The sequence below is a fragment of the Lytechinus pictus genome, chromosome 3 (assembly GCF_037042905.1).
Source record: "Lytechinus pictus isolate F3 Inbred chromosome 3, Lp3.0, whole genome shotgun sequence".
In the NCBI taxonomy this organism is placed as follows: Eukaryota; Metazoa; Echinodermata; class Echinoidea; order Temnopleuroida; family Toxopneustidae; genus Lytechinus; species Lytechinus pictus.
The window spans coordinates 68,221,684-68,238,647 of NC_087247.1; the positions used below are offsets into that span (position 1 = coordinate 68,221,684).

Below are 16,964 nucleotides of genomic sequence, written 5' to 3' on the forward strand. Positions count from 1 at the left end.
TGGGGGTCCAAAAAAAAATTTGGGGGGGGGCTTAATTTTTTTCTTTCGTTTTTTTCAATTGGCTAATATTTAATGTATATTTTAGTTTAAAATATCGTGAATTGGTCGTTATTTCATTGAGTCTCTTAAAAATTATGTTTATTATTATCTTGAAAAATCAACTAATAATTCACAGAAAATACAAACCATCCCCAATCAAATTCAAAGTTGACGTGTGGCATTCAAAGGACAAACTCTTCCTTCTGTAGTAGTCTCATCTCCAGACTTGACGTGGCTAATGAATTAAAGTACTATACTAAGGCCATCTTGGGTATTTAACTGATGGTCAAATTTCAGATCTCTCTTTGTTTTGTGTCTTAGAAACCATATGTCCAAATGAGCCAAAAATTTGCACGGATATAGAACATAACCAGACAATCATATCTCATAATTTCATCAAGTTCATATAAGGCCTTCTTGGGTATGGAAATGAGTATCAAAATTCAAATACTAGTATCGCATTGTTTTCTAGCTCACAAATCGTTAGTCTGCGTCTGGCGCTGATGGCGTATCACCTAACTTGTTTCAGTGACAAGTTCAGTTCTATTCTATACCTGTATCTGTATCTCCTACTGATTTCAGCTTTCCAGAACTAATTCCTCTTACCAATCTCTCCAAATTGGCTATCGTGCCAGAATTCACAAAGGTGGTTATTAAAACCATTGGTTGAACGCATGGTTTATGCAGATTTCCTGAATAAATTATGTTTATTTACTGCGTATATGCATTACGCGATTCAATAAAGCAACAGTGCTGACTTTGAAAACAGCTATTGAATATTTATTCACAAAAGAAAACACTTATATGATAATAAAATACTATGTCCATTGACCCAACATGACCTTTGACCATATCATGTGACCCAAGATGTCGGCAAAAAATACTTGATAACCCTTACATGTATGTCGTTTCATAATAGGTCCATGGTTACATGAACTACAAGTGTAGATCCATAAACTTTCCAAGTTATGATGCCAACTCAACAAATACCCCCAATACGGCCAAAGTTCATTTACCTTACATGACCTTTGATCTTGGTCATGTGACCTGAAATGCACACAGGATATATTCAGGGATACATGGTTACTCTTATGTCCAAGTTTCATGAACTAGATCCATAAAATTTCAAAGTTATGACAATTCCACAAATGCCCCCAACATGATCAGAGTTCATTGACTCTAAGTTACCTTTGACCTTGGTCATGTGACTTGAAACTAAGGCAGGATCGTCAGTGATACACTACTACCATTATGTCTAAGTTTCATGAACTCGGTCCATATGCTTTTAAGTTATGACAACATTTAAAAAACTTAACCTTGGTTACGATTTTGATATTGATTCTCCCAACATGGTCTAAGTTCATTGACCCTAAATGACATTCAACCTTGGTCATGTGACCTGAAACTTGGGCAGGATGTTCAGTAATACTTGATTACCCTTATGTCCAAGTATCATGAACTAGGTCCATATGCTTTCTAAGTTATGATGACATTTAAAAAACTTAACCTTGGTTAATTAAGATTCCAATGTTTAAGACGCCACCGTCGCCATCGGAATAGCGGCGCCTATACTATAGTCTCGCTCTGCTATGCTGATGTTCGCCTTTGTCACAGTGCGCCAAATTGACGCCTGTTCATTTCACTCATGAGTCTACTGTTCTGATATGAGTTCACTCTTCAAACCGTGGACTCCAATAAAATAGCGGCATTGGACATTTTTAAATATAAGTGGTAAATAAGCATAATTTATACAAGAAATCTGCATAAACCATGGGTTCAACCAATGGTTTTAAAAACCATCTTTGTGAATTTGGGCCATAGTGTTCATAAAGCATGTTTGATGCCACCTATTCCCCCCCCCCCCCCCCCCATTTTGGCAATCACAAATACTAACATATTCTGTGTCAACACAAGAGTGATATCTATGATTTTACTTTTCCATTGGTTTTTATTAAATTTTCTTGCGTTGTCCATACAAATTACTCTTAAGAAAGAGGAAAAAAAATGCTTTCCATAAGCCATTTGAGAAACAAAATATTAAATCTAAACGGAATAGCATGTTTATAACAACATAACAACACTTGCTGTCAATTGAGTACTGAAGTGTGATGTCATCAACAATTTTTTAATATTTTTTTAAAACCATTTTTGATACCATATTTTGGTTGAGCATGATGAAATACCTCCACAACCCACATTTGGTGGGAATTGGTCGCCCCAAGATATGACCTCATGAATTCATAATTCGCTCCACTGAAATCAACGTATTGGCCTGGTTCTACATGTACTGAACCAGACCAATACATTGCGTAATGGGGGTCTGTATTCATGAGACCATATGTTGAACCGATTCCCACCATGTTTGGGGTGTTTATCATGCCCCGCAGAGATATGGTGTAAAAAGTGCAGAAATTTAAACAAAAATGGAACATCACTTCTGTACTCTATTGACAGGAAGTGTTGTGATAAACATGCAATTAATTTAGATTTCTGTACTCAAGTCGGCAGGTCCTCAAAAAGTAGCTTCTTTTATCCAAGTGATATTAATGACTAGAGGGTTTTTGCATTGTTAATGAAATTTATGCGGACAGAAACACCTCTTTTCACTTGGTAATTGCTGCTCTAAATATTGACCAAATTTTGTAATATAGGTGAAACTTTTTGATCTACAACATGATACAAAATAATTATTTTCATGCAACATGTTTTTATGCTTAATTTCTGTTTGAGCCCAAATGATGATAAAGCTGAAAATCTAAGCTTTAACATGATATACGTTTTATAAGAATAGGTATTTTGAATGGGTAAGCAGCCAGCTTTTCATAGGCCAAGTACATTCAGCAGCTTAAAAACAAGAATACTGCGCTCTGATTGGTCATAGAGGCCACACACCCATGCAAATTCCAATGTTTTCACACGTACACTGGGCCTCTGCAAGGTCACACTCACCCATGTGGTAATCCCTTCAAATTACAATATCTACAACACATCTGCATCTGGCTTTGCGTGAGAAATATTATCATCTGTACAGAGAGTTTTAGCGATGCATTAAAATGGTGTATTTCGGTCTGCATCAATTGCCTGTGCAGTATCAGAGCGTATCCCTAAAAAGGGCCAAAATCTGAAGAATATCCCATAGGCTCCTGTACAAAATTTGCTTTTGAATATAAAAGCATATTCAACAGTATAGTGCGCATGAGCTAATGCGTGAAATATACAACGTACAACAATGAAATCAATGCGATGCGCAGCATAAGAAAACAACACTCAATCACGTCATGGACTGCATGCAAATCGCATGTCAATGACCAAATTTGATCTTATGAAGTAATGATGCCATTATGTGATAAGTAAATTGTTCAGTCCAATTTTTCCCTCTTTTTGATTGCTAAAGGTGGGATAGATGATAATAATTATATTGGATGGCTTTATTTCATGGAATTTAGGGCCAATATTCCACTCATCTACAATTCGTGGAATATTTACCCAAACTCTTGGAATATTTCTGGTATTCCATTCTGAGCCATCCAATATAATATAAATATTTTGCAGGAACCAACCAGCTTCTTTCATAAAGAATTTGCTATTATGTAAACTCTGTACCATTTTCTACAGAAATCTTGGTTTTGATTGTCTGCTGAACCCTGTTACCATAATGTAAGTCATTATGAAACAGATCTTTGTTTGTCACTCAATATTTGCTCCCATGATGATAGTTCATGCTCTAATATATCTCTGAAAACAGGGGCTCAGGAATAGTGATTTAAAAAAAATCTAAATCAGAATACAAGGATAAGGATCAAATGGATTGTTGAGGAATATAACTTAGCTTAATGTCAGCTTTCCATGAGAGCAGTTGTCACTGGTTATCACAGTGAATGTTTGTGTGAAAAACAATTATTGACACTCGAACTGATTGTTGTTGGCAATACATACTACAATGCCAGCGGCGTAACAGGGGTCGGCGGCCAGGGGGGGCAAGAGCCAAAAATTTCCCGGTCATATCATGGTATGAACAGGCGTAATGGTGTAATGAGGCGACGATTTTGAGAGGGCCAGACATTGTGTATCAGGCAAAATTTATCTTTTAAAAAAGATGCGAGCGAGCGAAGCGAGCGAGCAAAATTTTTGACATTTTTAATACAAAAATCCAATTTTGTGATAGATTTTGACATGATATCCAGAGAATAATATATTTCACTCTTCTCTCTTTCCATTCCTTTATAGTGGTCTGTATGCCACTCTGAACACGATTCTTTGCAGCAGTAGCGTAAAGAGTAAAAAAAAACGAGAGGCGCAGTATGGCGCAAGTGCGAAAAAGCTGCTTGATATAAGTCCAGAACGAGTGAAGCGAGCGAGAATGAAAATCACATTTTCAGGAGAATTTAACTTTGAGATATTTTTTGACATTGTATTCAGTAAATAAAATCATATCCTACACTTTTCCTTTGCTTTCTTTTCTCCTTTTTTTCTTGGTTGTAGAACTTTTGGGGACCATGGCCCAACCCTTCCATAATCATATACGGCAGTGCTTTGCGGTTGGGGTCCGTCTGGAGCCCCCGGAACTTCGTGATATCAAAGCCATTTAAACCTCGCAGATTGCCGCTATTTTTAATCAAATCGCGGGTATATACAGAATACAGCTTTTACACAACACATTTATTTAATCCAGTTGATATTTTGAGGGGGCAAAACATAGCAATGTGGGAAAGTTTGTAAAAAGTCGCCAGCGAGCAAAGCGAGCTGACAAAAAATGCCTATTGAAATTAAATTTTAATTATGTGATAGATATCCATTATTTTCAGCAAATAACACATTTCATTGTTTCCATTCATTTTATTATACGTTGTCTCCAATAATTTCTTTTATTTCCTCTTGGGTGTGAAACGAAGACCCTCCGCCTGTCCGCCTGTTCATTTTCCCGCTTTCCTTCCTTTTCCATTAAAAATATATTTTCTTCGTTTTCTTTTCCCTTTCCTTTTCCCCTTTCCCTTTATTTCTCCCTCCCTTTTCTATTTTCCCGTTTTTTTTAATTTTCCCGGTGAAATCCGCCATGGGGGGCAACTTGCCCCCCCGCCTGTTACGCCACTGTACAATGCTAGTATACAAAATGATAAAGAAGAGCAAAGCTGTGATTTTTAATCTATTTATTGTTTTCTCATGAGTCACTATCCATGGGAGAACATTAAACCACATACATGTAATTACAAAAATATTGATCTTTTCAGTTTATGATATAGTACTAGTTACATTATGTGAATCACTAAAAACTGTGCCCATTGCACTTAGTAACCACCTTAATTTGTTGTTTGCAGGCATAGTCAAATACATAACTCCACTTCTGACCAATCAGAATACTTGATTATTTGACATTCTAACAGAGGGGTTTATATTAGCTACATAATGCATCATATTAAAAGAGATTCAACCAATTTATAGTTTTTCTTTGATAAGATGCTACTTTCTTCAATATGTGATAATTTCTTGAATTACCCGTGAGACTAGTGCCTTCTATTGTATGAATGCATCTTTACTCTGGTGCAGGCATGCATTAGTTGTGCACATTACTCCATAGGCCATACCTCCACTATTCAATCTACAGCACCAGTATAGAGAAGAATCCAGACAAACAATGGGACAGTCCTTGTTCAAGTTATTAGCGCGTTTTCGCCCAGCGTCGTACGACGCTATCTACGACGTAGAACGATCTCTTGGTTCGTGCGTCCGTCGCGCTCAACTCTCGCTTGTAAGCAGTTTCGCAAATCGCTGAACGCGGCCGGATCGACCGGCTGGCATGGCTGGCATGTAATGTTGACACGCCAACATATGCATTGTATATGTTCCTACTATGTGCACACAACTGGCAGTGCCATGTGTCTTGCAGTCGCGTCGTCGACCGAGCCATGCAACGGCTTTTCAATCATATTTCAATAATCATACTCGTTTAAACTTTTACTGTAACATTTTGAAATTGTACTTAGCTTGATTTTAGTATAATTGAAATGGTACTCACCGAAAAACTCGCATTCGAGTCCATGTTTTGAAGCTTTCAGCTATCAGTGTAGTCAGAGTAGAGTACAACATGTGCATGCACGCGATGGGCGAATGTGTTTACATCGATCGGCTCAGCTTGCTCGCTCTACAAGCGATCTGATTGGCTGTTGACGGCTGTTGACAAATCCTACGTTCTAATGCGGACGCCCGCTAATTTGCGGAAGAACCGTCCGTGATTTGAGCTCAAGAACGCTCGGGCCTCTGTTTCCATGGAAGTTGGCGATTTTTGCACACGACCCTTACGTTCTACGTCGTACGACGCTGGGCGAAAACGCGCTATTATTCACAGTGGGAGAGATGGTGCTTTGGATCAGCTAGAGTGACAATGACTACTTTACATATTATTAATGTTGGATATTTCAAACAGGAAAATTTGTTCACAATGACTAAAGAAAGAAACCTACAAAAAACAAGTCTTGTACACGAGTCTCATACTTGTGAATGTGTGATCTGTGTGCACATTCTAATGCGAGAAGCTGCGCACAGAAACGATCTGTACTGGCTGCTCAGAATTGTTGTTACCGCTAACAGAGCACCAACAGTTGGCCAAGACACATCTTTCGGATAGAGATGTCAAATGTTGATCCAAGATGTAAATAAAGTGTTGTGACATTTAGGCATCGCTGCAGCATTTCTGGTTGTAACTGGGCCTCCAGGGCTTCTGTTTATAGCGAAAACAATGTTTCTGTGTGGCTGTACAGACAGTTGGTGTAGACTGTGATAGTTGATAAGTGAAATTTAAATTAGTTTACTTACAAGTCAGCGGAGTACATGGAATTCATGGAATTTAGACAATATGAGACCACTTAATATAACATAACTTAATATAAGTTTTATGCCAATCATCCAATAGCAACCACTTGTCATAATCTGAAAATGTAAAATAATTTGCTGTTCCAGTCAAACCAACCTCAATAACAAACAATATTAATAATGAAGTACACCCCAAAACCTACATCTAATACTGACATATCTAATAGAAACAGCATTTATTATGTGCCATCTATCTAGTAGACTATTCGGAGGCGCATGTTTTCATATTGAATGCAATTGAAATCTATTAGGTCAGTAGTATCTTGGATTGATCCATACTTCCCTCTCTAATAACTCTTTGATAGATGCATGATTGATTATTGAATTCTGACAGAAAAAATTTCAAGTAAAAAAAAAAGGGCAAGTACATTTTCAGATACCTGTTATTTTAACCGGAAATCATGAAATGAATGTATGTCATTCTGTACAAAGTTTCACTTAAAAAAAGAAGTCTTCACTAAAACCCTACATGTATATCAAAGGCTAGAATAATTTCATGAACAACTCCCAATAGGACCTCATGCACAAAGGTAGTTTTGAATCCATGGCCTGAAATCGTTTATGCAGATTTCATGCATTACTCATGCTTAATTTGAGTAAGAATCAAATGCATGTACGCTTTTGTCAAAGAGCGATAAATTCACGCTTATTAGTGATATAGTTACAGCATTAATGAGCCCACTGTTTAAGTAAATTACTACACATTAACAGTGGACTCACTGATTTCAATCATTGAGCCCATGCTTGAATTAACATAAGCAGTGCACAACTAATGTAACTGCAATATCTGTCATCTTGCCTTTTTAGGATATTGAGCCTGGCTAACACCACACCTTTGCCTTTTTAGCTGCATACGGCTGTGTAAAGCAGCAATACACAGCTCAATGCAGCATACTATGCAACAAAATGTTTGGCTGCAATCAAACTATTGTGTGTGAGCTCATATAGGGTTGCACATAGTAAAGTAAGGTGAAGTAAGTTGAGCAGGCAAGCTGTGTTTGCCTGCCTAAGCTGCTCACCCTTGCTCCCATTTGCTTGTTGCCACTTGCCCTTGCTTGTATGGATTTTGTTGTAGATTTGGGGATGTTATAAAAAAAAAGATTTCAAGCTACCGAGCTACAATGCAAAACCTTTGCATTAGTCTGCATATTGACCTCAAATTACCTTGTTTCATTGAGTTGTGTTGCCTTTGGCTGCAAATATTGTCTGCAATTGTGCAATATGCAGCTCAAAATGCAAAGGTGTGAGCCATGCTTTAATGCTGGATGTTAACTAATGAGCTGCACTCTACATATTTGATGCCAGTCCAGAGACAGGTGCACTAATCTTGACTAAACCTTGAATCTGCTTGAATTTAGGATGATCTTTATCTCCTAGTAACTGGAAGAGAATCGATTCACTTGTTGTGATGATGGCTCCAAACTGACGTAATCTCTGTGAAAGGGAATACAATGATAAATCAAAATAAATCGAGTTCGTGCAAAATCTACCACAATGTGATGAAGATGAAAATGCCTATATTTTATCTACAGCCATTTCTAAGCATACAGATGGTCTGTTTAGCTCTGTCGAATTCAAAAAAATATATTTTAAACAAGGCATAAGTCATTTTGTGTCTCGCCCACTTATGAAAACCCCCAGAAATATCGTGATTTGGGAGGGCACGCAACAGAATTGTATTGAAACTTCATTGTGAAATGACTGGGATGGAATAACACTTGTCATAAGAGTCTTGCATGTAAAATTTAATGTTGACCTCAAAATGGACTTTGACCATATCATGAGACCTCCCAACACAATAACATGCAGGTCCCTTAGAAGTACATCTAACATCTAAGTTTGGTTGAAAAGTGATTTACGGTTGCAGAGTGATGTGTCATAAGAGTCTTGCACGAAAACTTTAACGTTGACCTGAAAATGACCTATCACCTTACCATGTGACCTGCGACTGCAGCATAACATGCAGGTCTCCTAACCACATCAACAATCCAAGTTTGGGTGAAAAGTGACTTGCAGTTGCGGAGTTAGGTGTCATAAAAGAGTCTTGCATGTAAACTTTAACGTTGACCTGAAAATGACCTTTGACCTTACCATGTGACCTCTGACTGCAGCATAACATGCAGGTCCCCTAAGTACATCTACCATCCAAGTTTGGTTGAAAAGTGACTTACGGTTGCAGAGTTATGTGTCATAAGGTTTGTGATGGACGGACGGACAATATTTGGATCCCTAAGTCTCGCCTTAACCTCTGGTGGGCGAGACAAAAATGAAATGCAGCGAAAAGGTGATGTCTTCATTAAAAAAAATATTCCAATATTGGCAGTTGATTTTCAAACCTAAATCTAAATATCTATCTGTGTTTGTTTCCTCATTCATTGAGAATACGGTACAGGTACATGTAGACCTAAATTCAAACACAAATACACACACCGGGGTCCATTTACAATTATGTTATTGAAGAAATGTTCATTTACTATTACTTTTGAATTACAATACTTTTTTTATATATAAGTCATGAGTGAAATTAATTTCTATTTTGTGCAGCACCACTATCCATTTCAACATAATTCTAAGTTGCAGAGAAACTGAAAAGACAAAGGTATTTAGACAGCATTAACCCTATATAGCCCAGGCTATTTTGAAAGTGCATATCCTGGGGGGCAAAAACACCCCCCCCCCCAGATCTCGCCCGTTGATCGCACGATCGTGACGAAAGTTGGCCATGCACGTCACCCGTGACGTAATCTCCAAAATTCAATTGCCAATAGTACCAGAATTATTCAAATTTATTTTTAATTAATTACTTATTGCTACTTAATGCATAAAATCATAATTTAGCTGTAAATCTTTAAATATAGCCGAAAACTGCTAGATTTTGTTCTGGACACTCTTCTTTGGATTATTATCAAATGTATATAAAAAATTATTTTTTTCTTCTAAAAAATGTATTTATTGTTATTTAAGTTTCTTATTTCTTTTTTCGATGAAAATTGTCGGCAACACTATTTCAGTCATAAATAATATGAAATCTATTGCTTTTTATCAGTAAAAAGTAAAATAATGACACATTTATGAAGTTTGGCTACACACAAAATTTGCATTTGATTTATAAATGAAATCACGTTTTTGAGGAATTTAGGTCTAACAAGCACTTATGAAATGTTACATAACTTCAGAACCGCGCACCACTGTGTCGCGAATTTGGTTTTAAAAGTTTCATGAAACTTGGAGGAAAATAGTCATGAAACGTTGAGGTACATTATTTTTGTGTTACAGATTTATCGTGGAAAATTTCTGGGTGGGGCTGTTTTTGCCCATCCCCCCAATTTATAAAAGGACTGACCTCATAGGCAAATTGTCTGTCCATCAAACTCCTTGATGAGACTGCATCAGCAACCACATGAACATCATACCCTCTGGCTAAGAGATCTAAAGCTGTCTGCTGAATACACACATGGGCCTGTGCAACAAATCAAATTTGTTTAGTTACAATGATTTCTTTCTATGCAACAACATGCTACTGTATCACTACAGTGCATTTCTATAAAAAAAAGTATCCAAAGTTCAAAGGTCAGCCATATCAAGAATACATGATTTATTCTTATAACTTTTAATCTACATAATTGAGTAACTCATCAACTTTAATTTTACACCTTGCTTGCATCACAGTTGTCACTGGTCATATATAGTTATGATCCTTTGAAGGATCATACCAGACAAGGGTCCCTCACCGTACACACCAATTGAAGATCTCTTCATCAGTTTACGAGGAGTGAATAAACCACTGAAAGAATTTATCACCAACAAAGCCAGTGGTCCAGATGATATACCTGCTAGAATGTTAAGAGACTATGCAGATGAGATTAGCCCAGTCCTTACTCATCTCTTCCAACAATCCTATGATGAGGGAATTCTTCCAAGTGATTGGCTAAGAGCTCAAGTGGCCAGCATCTACAAGTCTGGCGACAAGAGTAACCCAGCCAATTATAGACCGGTGTCACTCACATGCATCTGCTGCAAGATCCTAGAGCACATTGTATTGAGCCACATGTCAAAATACTTGGAAAAGAATAGCATCATAAACCCAAACCAACATGGATTTAGGAAGGGACTGTCATGTAAAACACAACTTGTTGAGGCCATCAATGACTGGGCATACAACATCGACCAGCAATGTCAGACAGACGCCTTCTTTCTCGACTTTAGTAAGGCCTTCGATAAGGTATCACACAGGAAGCTGCTCTACAAATTGGAGTATTATGGCATTACTGGTCAAATGCATGGATGGATCAAAGCTTTTTCTATCAGGCAGATCTCAGTCAGTTCATGTTGATGGAACATCCTCACCACGAGCCAGTGTTCTCTCAGGCGTGCCGCAAGGCTCAGTACTCGGGCCTGTGTTATTCCTGTTGTACATCAATGACATCTGTGAATGCATCTCATCACCAATCAGACTTTTTGCTGATGACTGTGTGCTGTATCGCAAGGTTGAGACAAGAGCTGACCATGCAATTCTCCAGCGAGATCTTTCAACATTATCGGATTGGGCAAAACTGTGGGATATGTCCTTCAATGTCAAGAAGTGTGCCCACATGTGTATCTCATTGAAACGACAACCCTTGGCTTGCAACTTTACCATCAGTGACCAACCTATTCCAACGGCAACCTCCTGTAAATACCTTGGTGTGACCATCACAGACAACCTGAGTTGGAACTCCCATGCACAGAAGATATCCTCCAAAGCTGCTCGTACTCTTGGAATCATACGTCGAGCATTGGGTAAATGTGACCTGAAAGTGAGAGACATTGCGTACAAGCAACTTGTCAGACCTCAACTTGAGTATGCTTCATGTGCATGGAATCCCCACATACAGAAAGATGTAAACATTATTGAGAATATTCAGCGTCAGGGTGCTAGGTTTGTCCTTCACGACTATAGCAGAGAATCCAGTGTAACATCGATGTTGTCAACTCTTCACTGGGATACTCTCCAACACAGACGCCTTCTTAGCCAATGTGAGATGTTCTACAAAATTCATCACAATCTTGTTTACATCAACATGCCACATCAGATTAAATTAAGCGGCAGTTCTCATCCACAACGTTCACAACACACTGGACATCAGCTCAAGTACACACAACCTTTTTGTAGAGTGAACTGCTACATGTACAGTATGTTCCCAAGAACCATCCGTATTTGGAATACTCTCCCAAACGCTGCTGTAACTTCGACCTCTATAGCTGGCTTCCGGGGAGCAACATTGCCTATCATTCAGCAAATGTTGCCTCCCCCTCCCCTTAGGATGCTGTAAGAGGGACACACACGCACCACCCGCACACTGCACCTAGCACACTGTATATAGTGCACCAAGAATACCACCACAGGATCACCACATCACCTGAAGCACTGGCAGCACCTGACACAGCACAACCCTCTCCAGGACAGCGTGTACGCTTTTTGGGAGAGTACTTATTCAAGGTTCAAGGTACAAAACCTACTTTTTCCAAGTTTTGGGGTTTAATGCACGTGCACAAAACCAACTATGTTGTAAGGTTTTGGTTTCATCAGAGTTTTCTCTTCAAATTTTAGTGAAATTCAATCCCCTGGCCCTGTGTTAACTTTTTGTGAGTGACTGGCATTTACATATATCTGCCTAGCTTCAATCTCTGTTGAACACATTCATCCTTACCATTTGCACCAACAACTTCAACGTTTTCACAGTACCTCCCCTGTCGATGCTGCAAGTCTGCATTGCTCTTCTAACCACTGCGGGATTGTGACGAAGAACATATATCTCATGCCCAAAATGTGCTCAACCAAAATTCCAACTAGACACCACTTATGTGACATTTACTCGCAAAAAAAAGATAGAAGGGATAAAATTTCATTAAAATTTGAAGGGGGAAAACTGATGAAACCGAAACCTTTAAAGGGATGGTCCAGGCTGAAAGTATGTATAGCTTAATAAATAGAGTAGAATTCACTGACCAAAATGCAGAAAATTTCATCAAAATCGGATAACAAATAAAAAAGTTTTCGAATTTTAAAGTTTAGCAATATTTTGTGAAAACAGTCGTCATGAATATTCATTAGGTGGGCTGATGATGTCACATCTCCACTTGTTCTTTTGTATTTTATTATATGAAATTAAGTTTATTCAAATTTTTTCCTCCAAGAACTAGAAAAATTGGATTGACAACTGATTTAGTGCATTAGATATTTATTGCTGCAACTTATTTCATTATAAGGGAGACATATTATTCACACAAGTATGAAATAATGAAAAAATTATCATTTTATGTAATAACATAAGAAGACGGAAAGTGGAGATGTGACATCATCAGCCCACCTAATGAATATTCATGACAACTGTTTTCACAAAATATTGCTAAATTTTAATCTTTAATAACTTTATTATTTGTTATCCCATTTTGATGAAATTTTCGGCATTTTGCTCAGTGAATTCTACTCTATGTATTAAGATATAAATATTTTCAGCCCGGACCATCCCTTTAACAAAGTGGGTTTCATGCATGTACATTAAAATACCAAACCTTGGAAAAAGTAGGTTTTGTACTCTCTGGCTTCAAAGGACACTAACTCTGTGACCTATGACATTTGTGATGCAAGAAAGGTGTCAAATTAAATATGACAAGTTACTCAGTTATGCAGAGTAGAAATCACAAGGATAAATCATGTATTCTTGATAAAGCTGACCTTTGAACTTTGGTTACCATTGTTTAGGAACACCCTGTACACTAACTTCCTAAAATTCCTTTCTAATTTTCTTTCTGGGGAAAAGGAAAAGTTAAGCATAATTAAACAATCTGACAATATTCATTTGGCCTTCATTTATCTTATCCGCCGTATTAACCGTCACATTTCCAGTCCAATTTACCTCTACATATAAATAATGATTCTAGATTATCACTTATGATGATCAATAATCTAGAATCATTCACAACCGCAAAAGAAAGAGATCCTCTCCAATCGAACCCTCTGCCTTAAAAAATGTATTAATATGGCGCCCCACTACATTATTGGCATATTAAGACATTACACTATTGCAGATGGGTATATTAGTTAACCTAATACTCTATATAGAGCTCACTAATTTGCCAATCTCACAAGTGTAGTAGCCATTGATTTTTTTTCAGCTGATTATCTGTTAAAATATTCAAATTTTAGATATCTAGCACTTCCCTTGGAAATTGTCTATTTGTTTAAAAAAGGGCCATTTGAGCACTGAATTTACAAACAAATCTAACAAAAATACCTGCTTAGATATCAGTAAGCAACAGACAGAACTGTATCCTGAAATTTTTCAGCCCATTTCATGTTTTGGAAGAACATGCAGATATTTCATTTTGATCAGGTATCCGATAAAAATGTTAAATCGTAAATGGTAACCTGTAAAACACATTTTCATATCATAACCTTTACAAGCAGTTCTAATAATCTCATGAATTGTGAGAGATGCAGTAAGGGGATTTACCAAAGCTTAAGTCAGGCTTTAAAGAGGTACTCAACTGAATAGTCATGGGAAAAAGCAGGCAGAGAGATAGGCAATTTAGTTGTTCAATCTGCCTATTTTTCTATACTAGGATAATATATTCCGAGTGCCACAATTTATTGCTTTATGTTTCAAATTTTAAGTAATGAGAAATCAACCAAATAACTAACTACATGGAAAGCAATTACATGGTGCTACCAGACAGAATCTGAAAGGTGATGAGCATTTCTGGCCAACCAGAAGATAACAGGATAATTCACTTTGAAACATATTGGATTAGCTATCATAAGACCTGTAGTGTAGGAGTATTTATTGACTACAACAACAATAAACTGATGATTCAAATTTTCTTTAAACTGTTCAAACTTTAATCACATTACTGTTAGTCCAAAATTGTAATATGCAAGTATATAAACCTTAAATTGCAAATTCCATTCAGTACAATTTTTCCAATGATTTGTTGCTTGATGTCCCGTCTAATGTTACTGAAAATTCACACATGACGTGAAATACTTTTAAATGACTCTCACCTCAATTCCCAGAAGAATGATAGATTTCAAATTGGTTAGACTATTAAGATGTGCTTCAACTTCAGGAATGACCATGGAAAATTTTGTTTTTGGGTATACACCAAGAGCTCGACTAATATCCAAATCTTCTACAGTGTGTCCAAGTCCCTTAGGGTACTATGAAGAGAGGGAGAAAAAAAATCAATTCCATATTAACAAAATATTCATTTCAAAATAGTTTTGCCTTTGTACTACCTTAATACCCCATGTCATAAACTAGTACATAGTTTAACTTTGAATGGACAATTGATTTTGAAATTGATTAGCATAACCGACCCTTATATGATGGGTTCTGAAGACAGGGCTTGTAACATGAAGATGTATACAAAAAAAAATGCTTGCATTTGCTTGTAAGGTACCTTGTCAAAAGTCTGCCATTTTGCTATTTCCGGTACTCCCCATTGTTTTGTCTATAATAAAGAATTGGTAATGAAAAGCCGATTCCTGTGCAAAAGACGGGGCTCTGACTTTTGAGAGGTGTATAAACTTTTCATAGTTACATTCAGTTTGTTTTTATAATTGATTGTATCTTTTATGTTACAAGTGTGACATATATCTCTTACCTGCTCTGTTACAATGACTGGTATATCTAAGATGTAGGCTCCTTCAATCTATAAAGAAGACAAAAAATACATGGTTACATTTTGTCTTTGTCCGAAATTCTGAAATCTTAATGATGCAAGAATGACAAACCGGCTATTTGGGGCATCAAAATATTCTTACTAACAATCCAGGTAAGAAATACTATATGTATGGGTGACAAGGGTATTACAAGTTGGACAAACTGTCATGTTCATGGTTAACACATTGAATAAAAAAATGCAATGTTTGCATATGGGCAAGTCCAAAAATTCATGTGTGTTACGTATGGGACATTTCAGAGGATTTAATGACCTGAAAAATAGTGTTAAATGACTTTGATTAGATTGAATACCCTTGTAGTATTTTCCAAATTCCATTCTTCTTCATTTCTTAACTTTGCCTTCTACTACTCATCATCTTCGAGAGGACATTACCCTTGGATACCAGTTACTTCCACTCCTTAGCAATAAACATGCCAACAAGTGGTCAATAATGACTCACACAGCACACTCACCTGTGACTCACTATAAATTCCCCAAATTGGTACCTCTCTCCCCCCTCTCTCTTTGTTTACATCCTCATCACATTTGGGATAAAAAGTACTACTTTTTATTCTGGCACACTTCTCAAAGTTTTCTAGTAAACACGTGTTTTGAGAATGTCATCAACTTTATACTTTTGAGAATCCCTCTATCATTTCACTTGGAGCAAACTTCATACATTGTATCTTCCACCTCATCTCATATTCAAGTTTTCGTACTACCGTTTTTCTCCATTATTTCACCAAGAGAAAAATCCACAATATTGCTTGTCCTAGCCAAGTTAGTTTTGTGATAATCAGTCAGTCCGCAAGCCCTGAAAAAGTAGCTTCTTTTATCCAAGTGATATTCATGACAAGAGGGTTTTTGCATAGTTAATGAGCTTGGTGCGAACCAAAACACCTCTTTGTATTCGGCCATTGCTGCTCTAAATATTGACAAAATTTCATGTTTTTGGTATCTGTGTAAAGAAGAAGAATCATTCTTTTAGGTCATGTGCTTGGATTTTTAAAAGAATGTTGAAATATAGAAAAAACTTTTGATCTAAAACATGAAACAAAATATTTTTTTTCATGCAACATAAGTTGTTGTTTTCACACTTAATTTCTGTTTGGGCACAAATAATTTTTAAATCATGATAAAGCTGAAGATCTAAGCTTTAATATGATATAATTTTTATAAGAAGATGTATTTTAGATGGGTCAGCAGCCAGCTTTTCATAGGCCAAGTACATTTTGCAGCTCAAAAACAAGAATACTGCGCTCTGATTGGTCATAGAGCCACACACCCACGCAAATTCCAATGTTCCCCACACTGGGCCTCTGCAAGGTCACACTCACCATGTGGTAATCTCT

At 37.0% G+C, this 16,964-nt stretch overlaps 1 protein-coding gene across 2 annotated transcripts in view; it reads right to left on the reverse strand.

Annotated features, from left to right (window-relative positions):
- Nucleotides 1-5,171: 5,171 nt before the first annotated feature.
- Nucleotides 5,172-16,964, reverse strand: part of LOC129255388 (isochorismatase domain-containing protein 1-like) — a 49,612-nt gene continuing 37,819 nt past the window's right edge. Inside the window, exons 2-6 of one of the 2 annotated variants that reach the window (XR_010293156.1) lie at nt 15,553-15,600; nt 14,951-15,106; nt 10,250-10,366; nt 7,125-8,340; nt 5,172-5,702 (exon numbers count right to left, since the gene is read on the reverse strand). Coding sequence is in view for 1 of the 2 variants with exons in the window: in XM_064097631.1 (XP_063953701.1) it covers nt 8,194-8,340; nt 10,250-10,366; nt 14,951-15,106; nt 15,553-15,600 (468 nt within the window). In the remaining variant the exon portion in view is untranslated. Of the gene's footprint in view, nt 8,341-10,249; nt 10,367-14,950; nt 15,107-15,552; nt 15,601-16,964 lie in introns of both variants that reach the window. The other variant, XM_064097631.1, reaches the window with a different exon arrangement.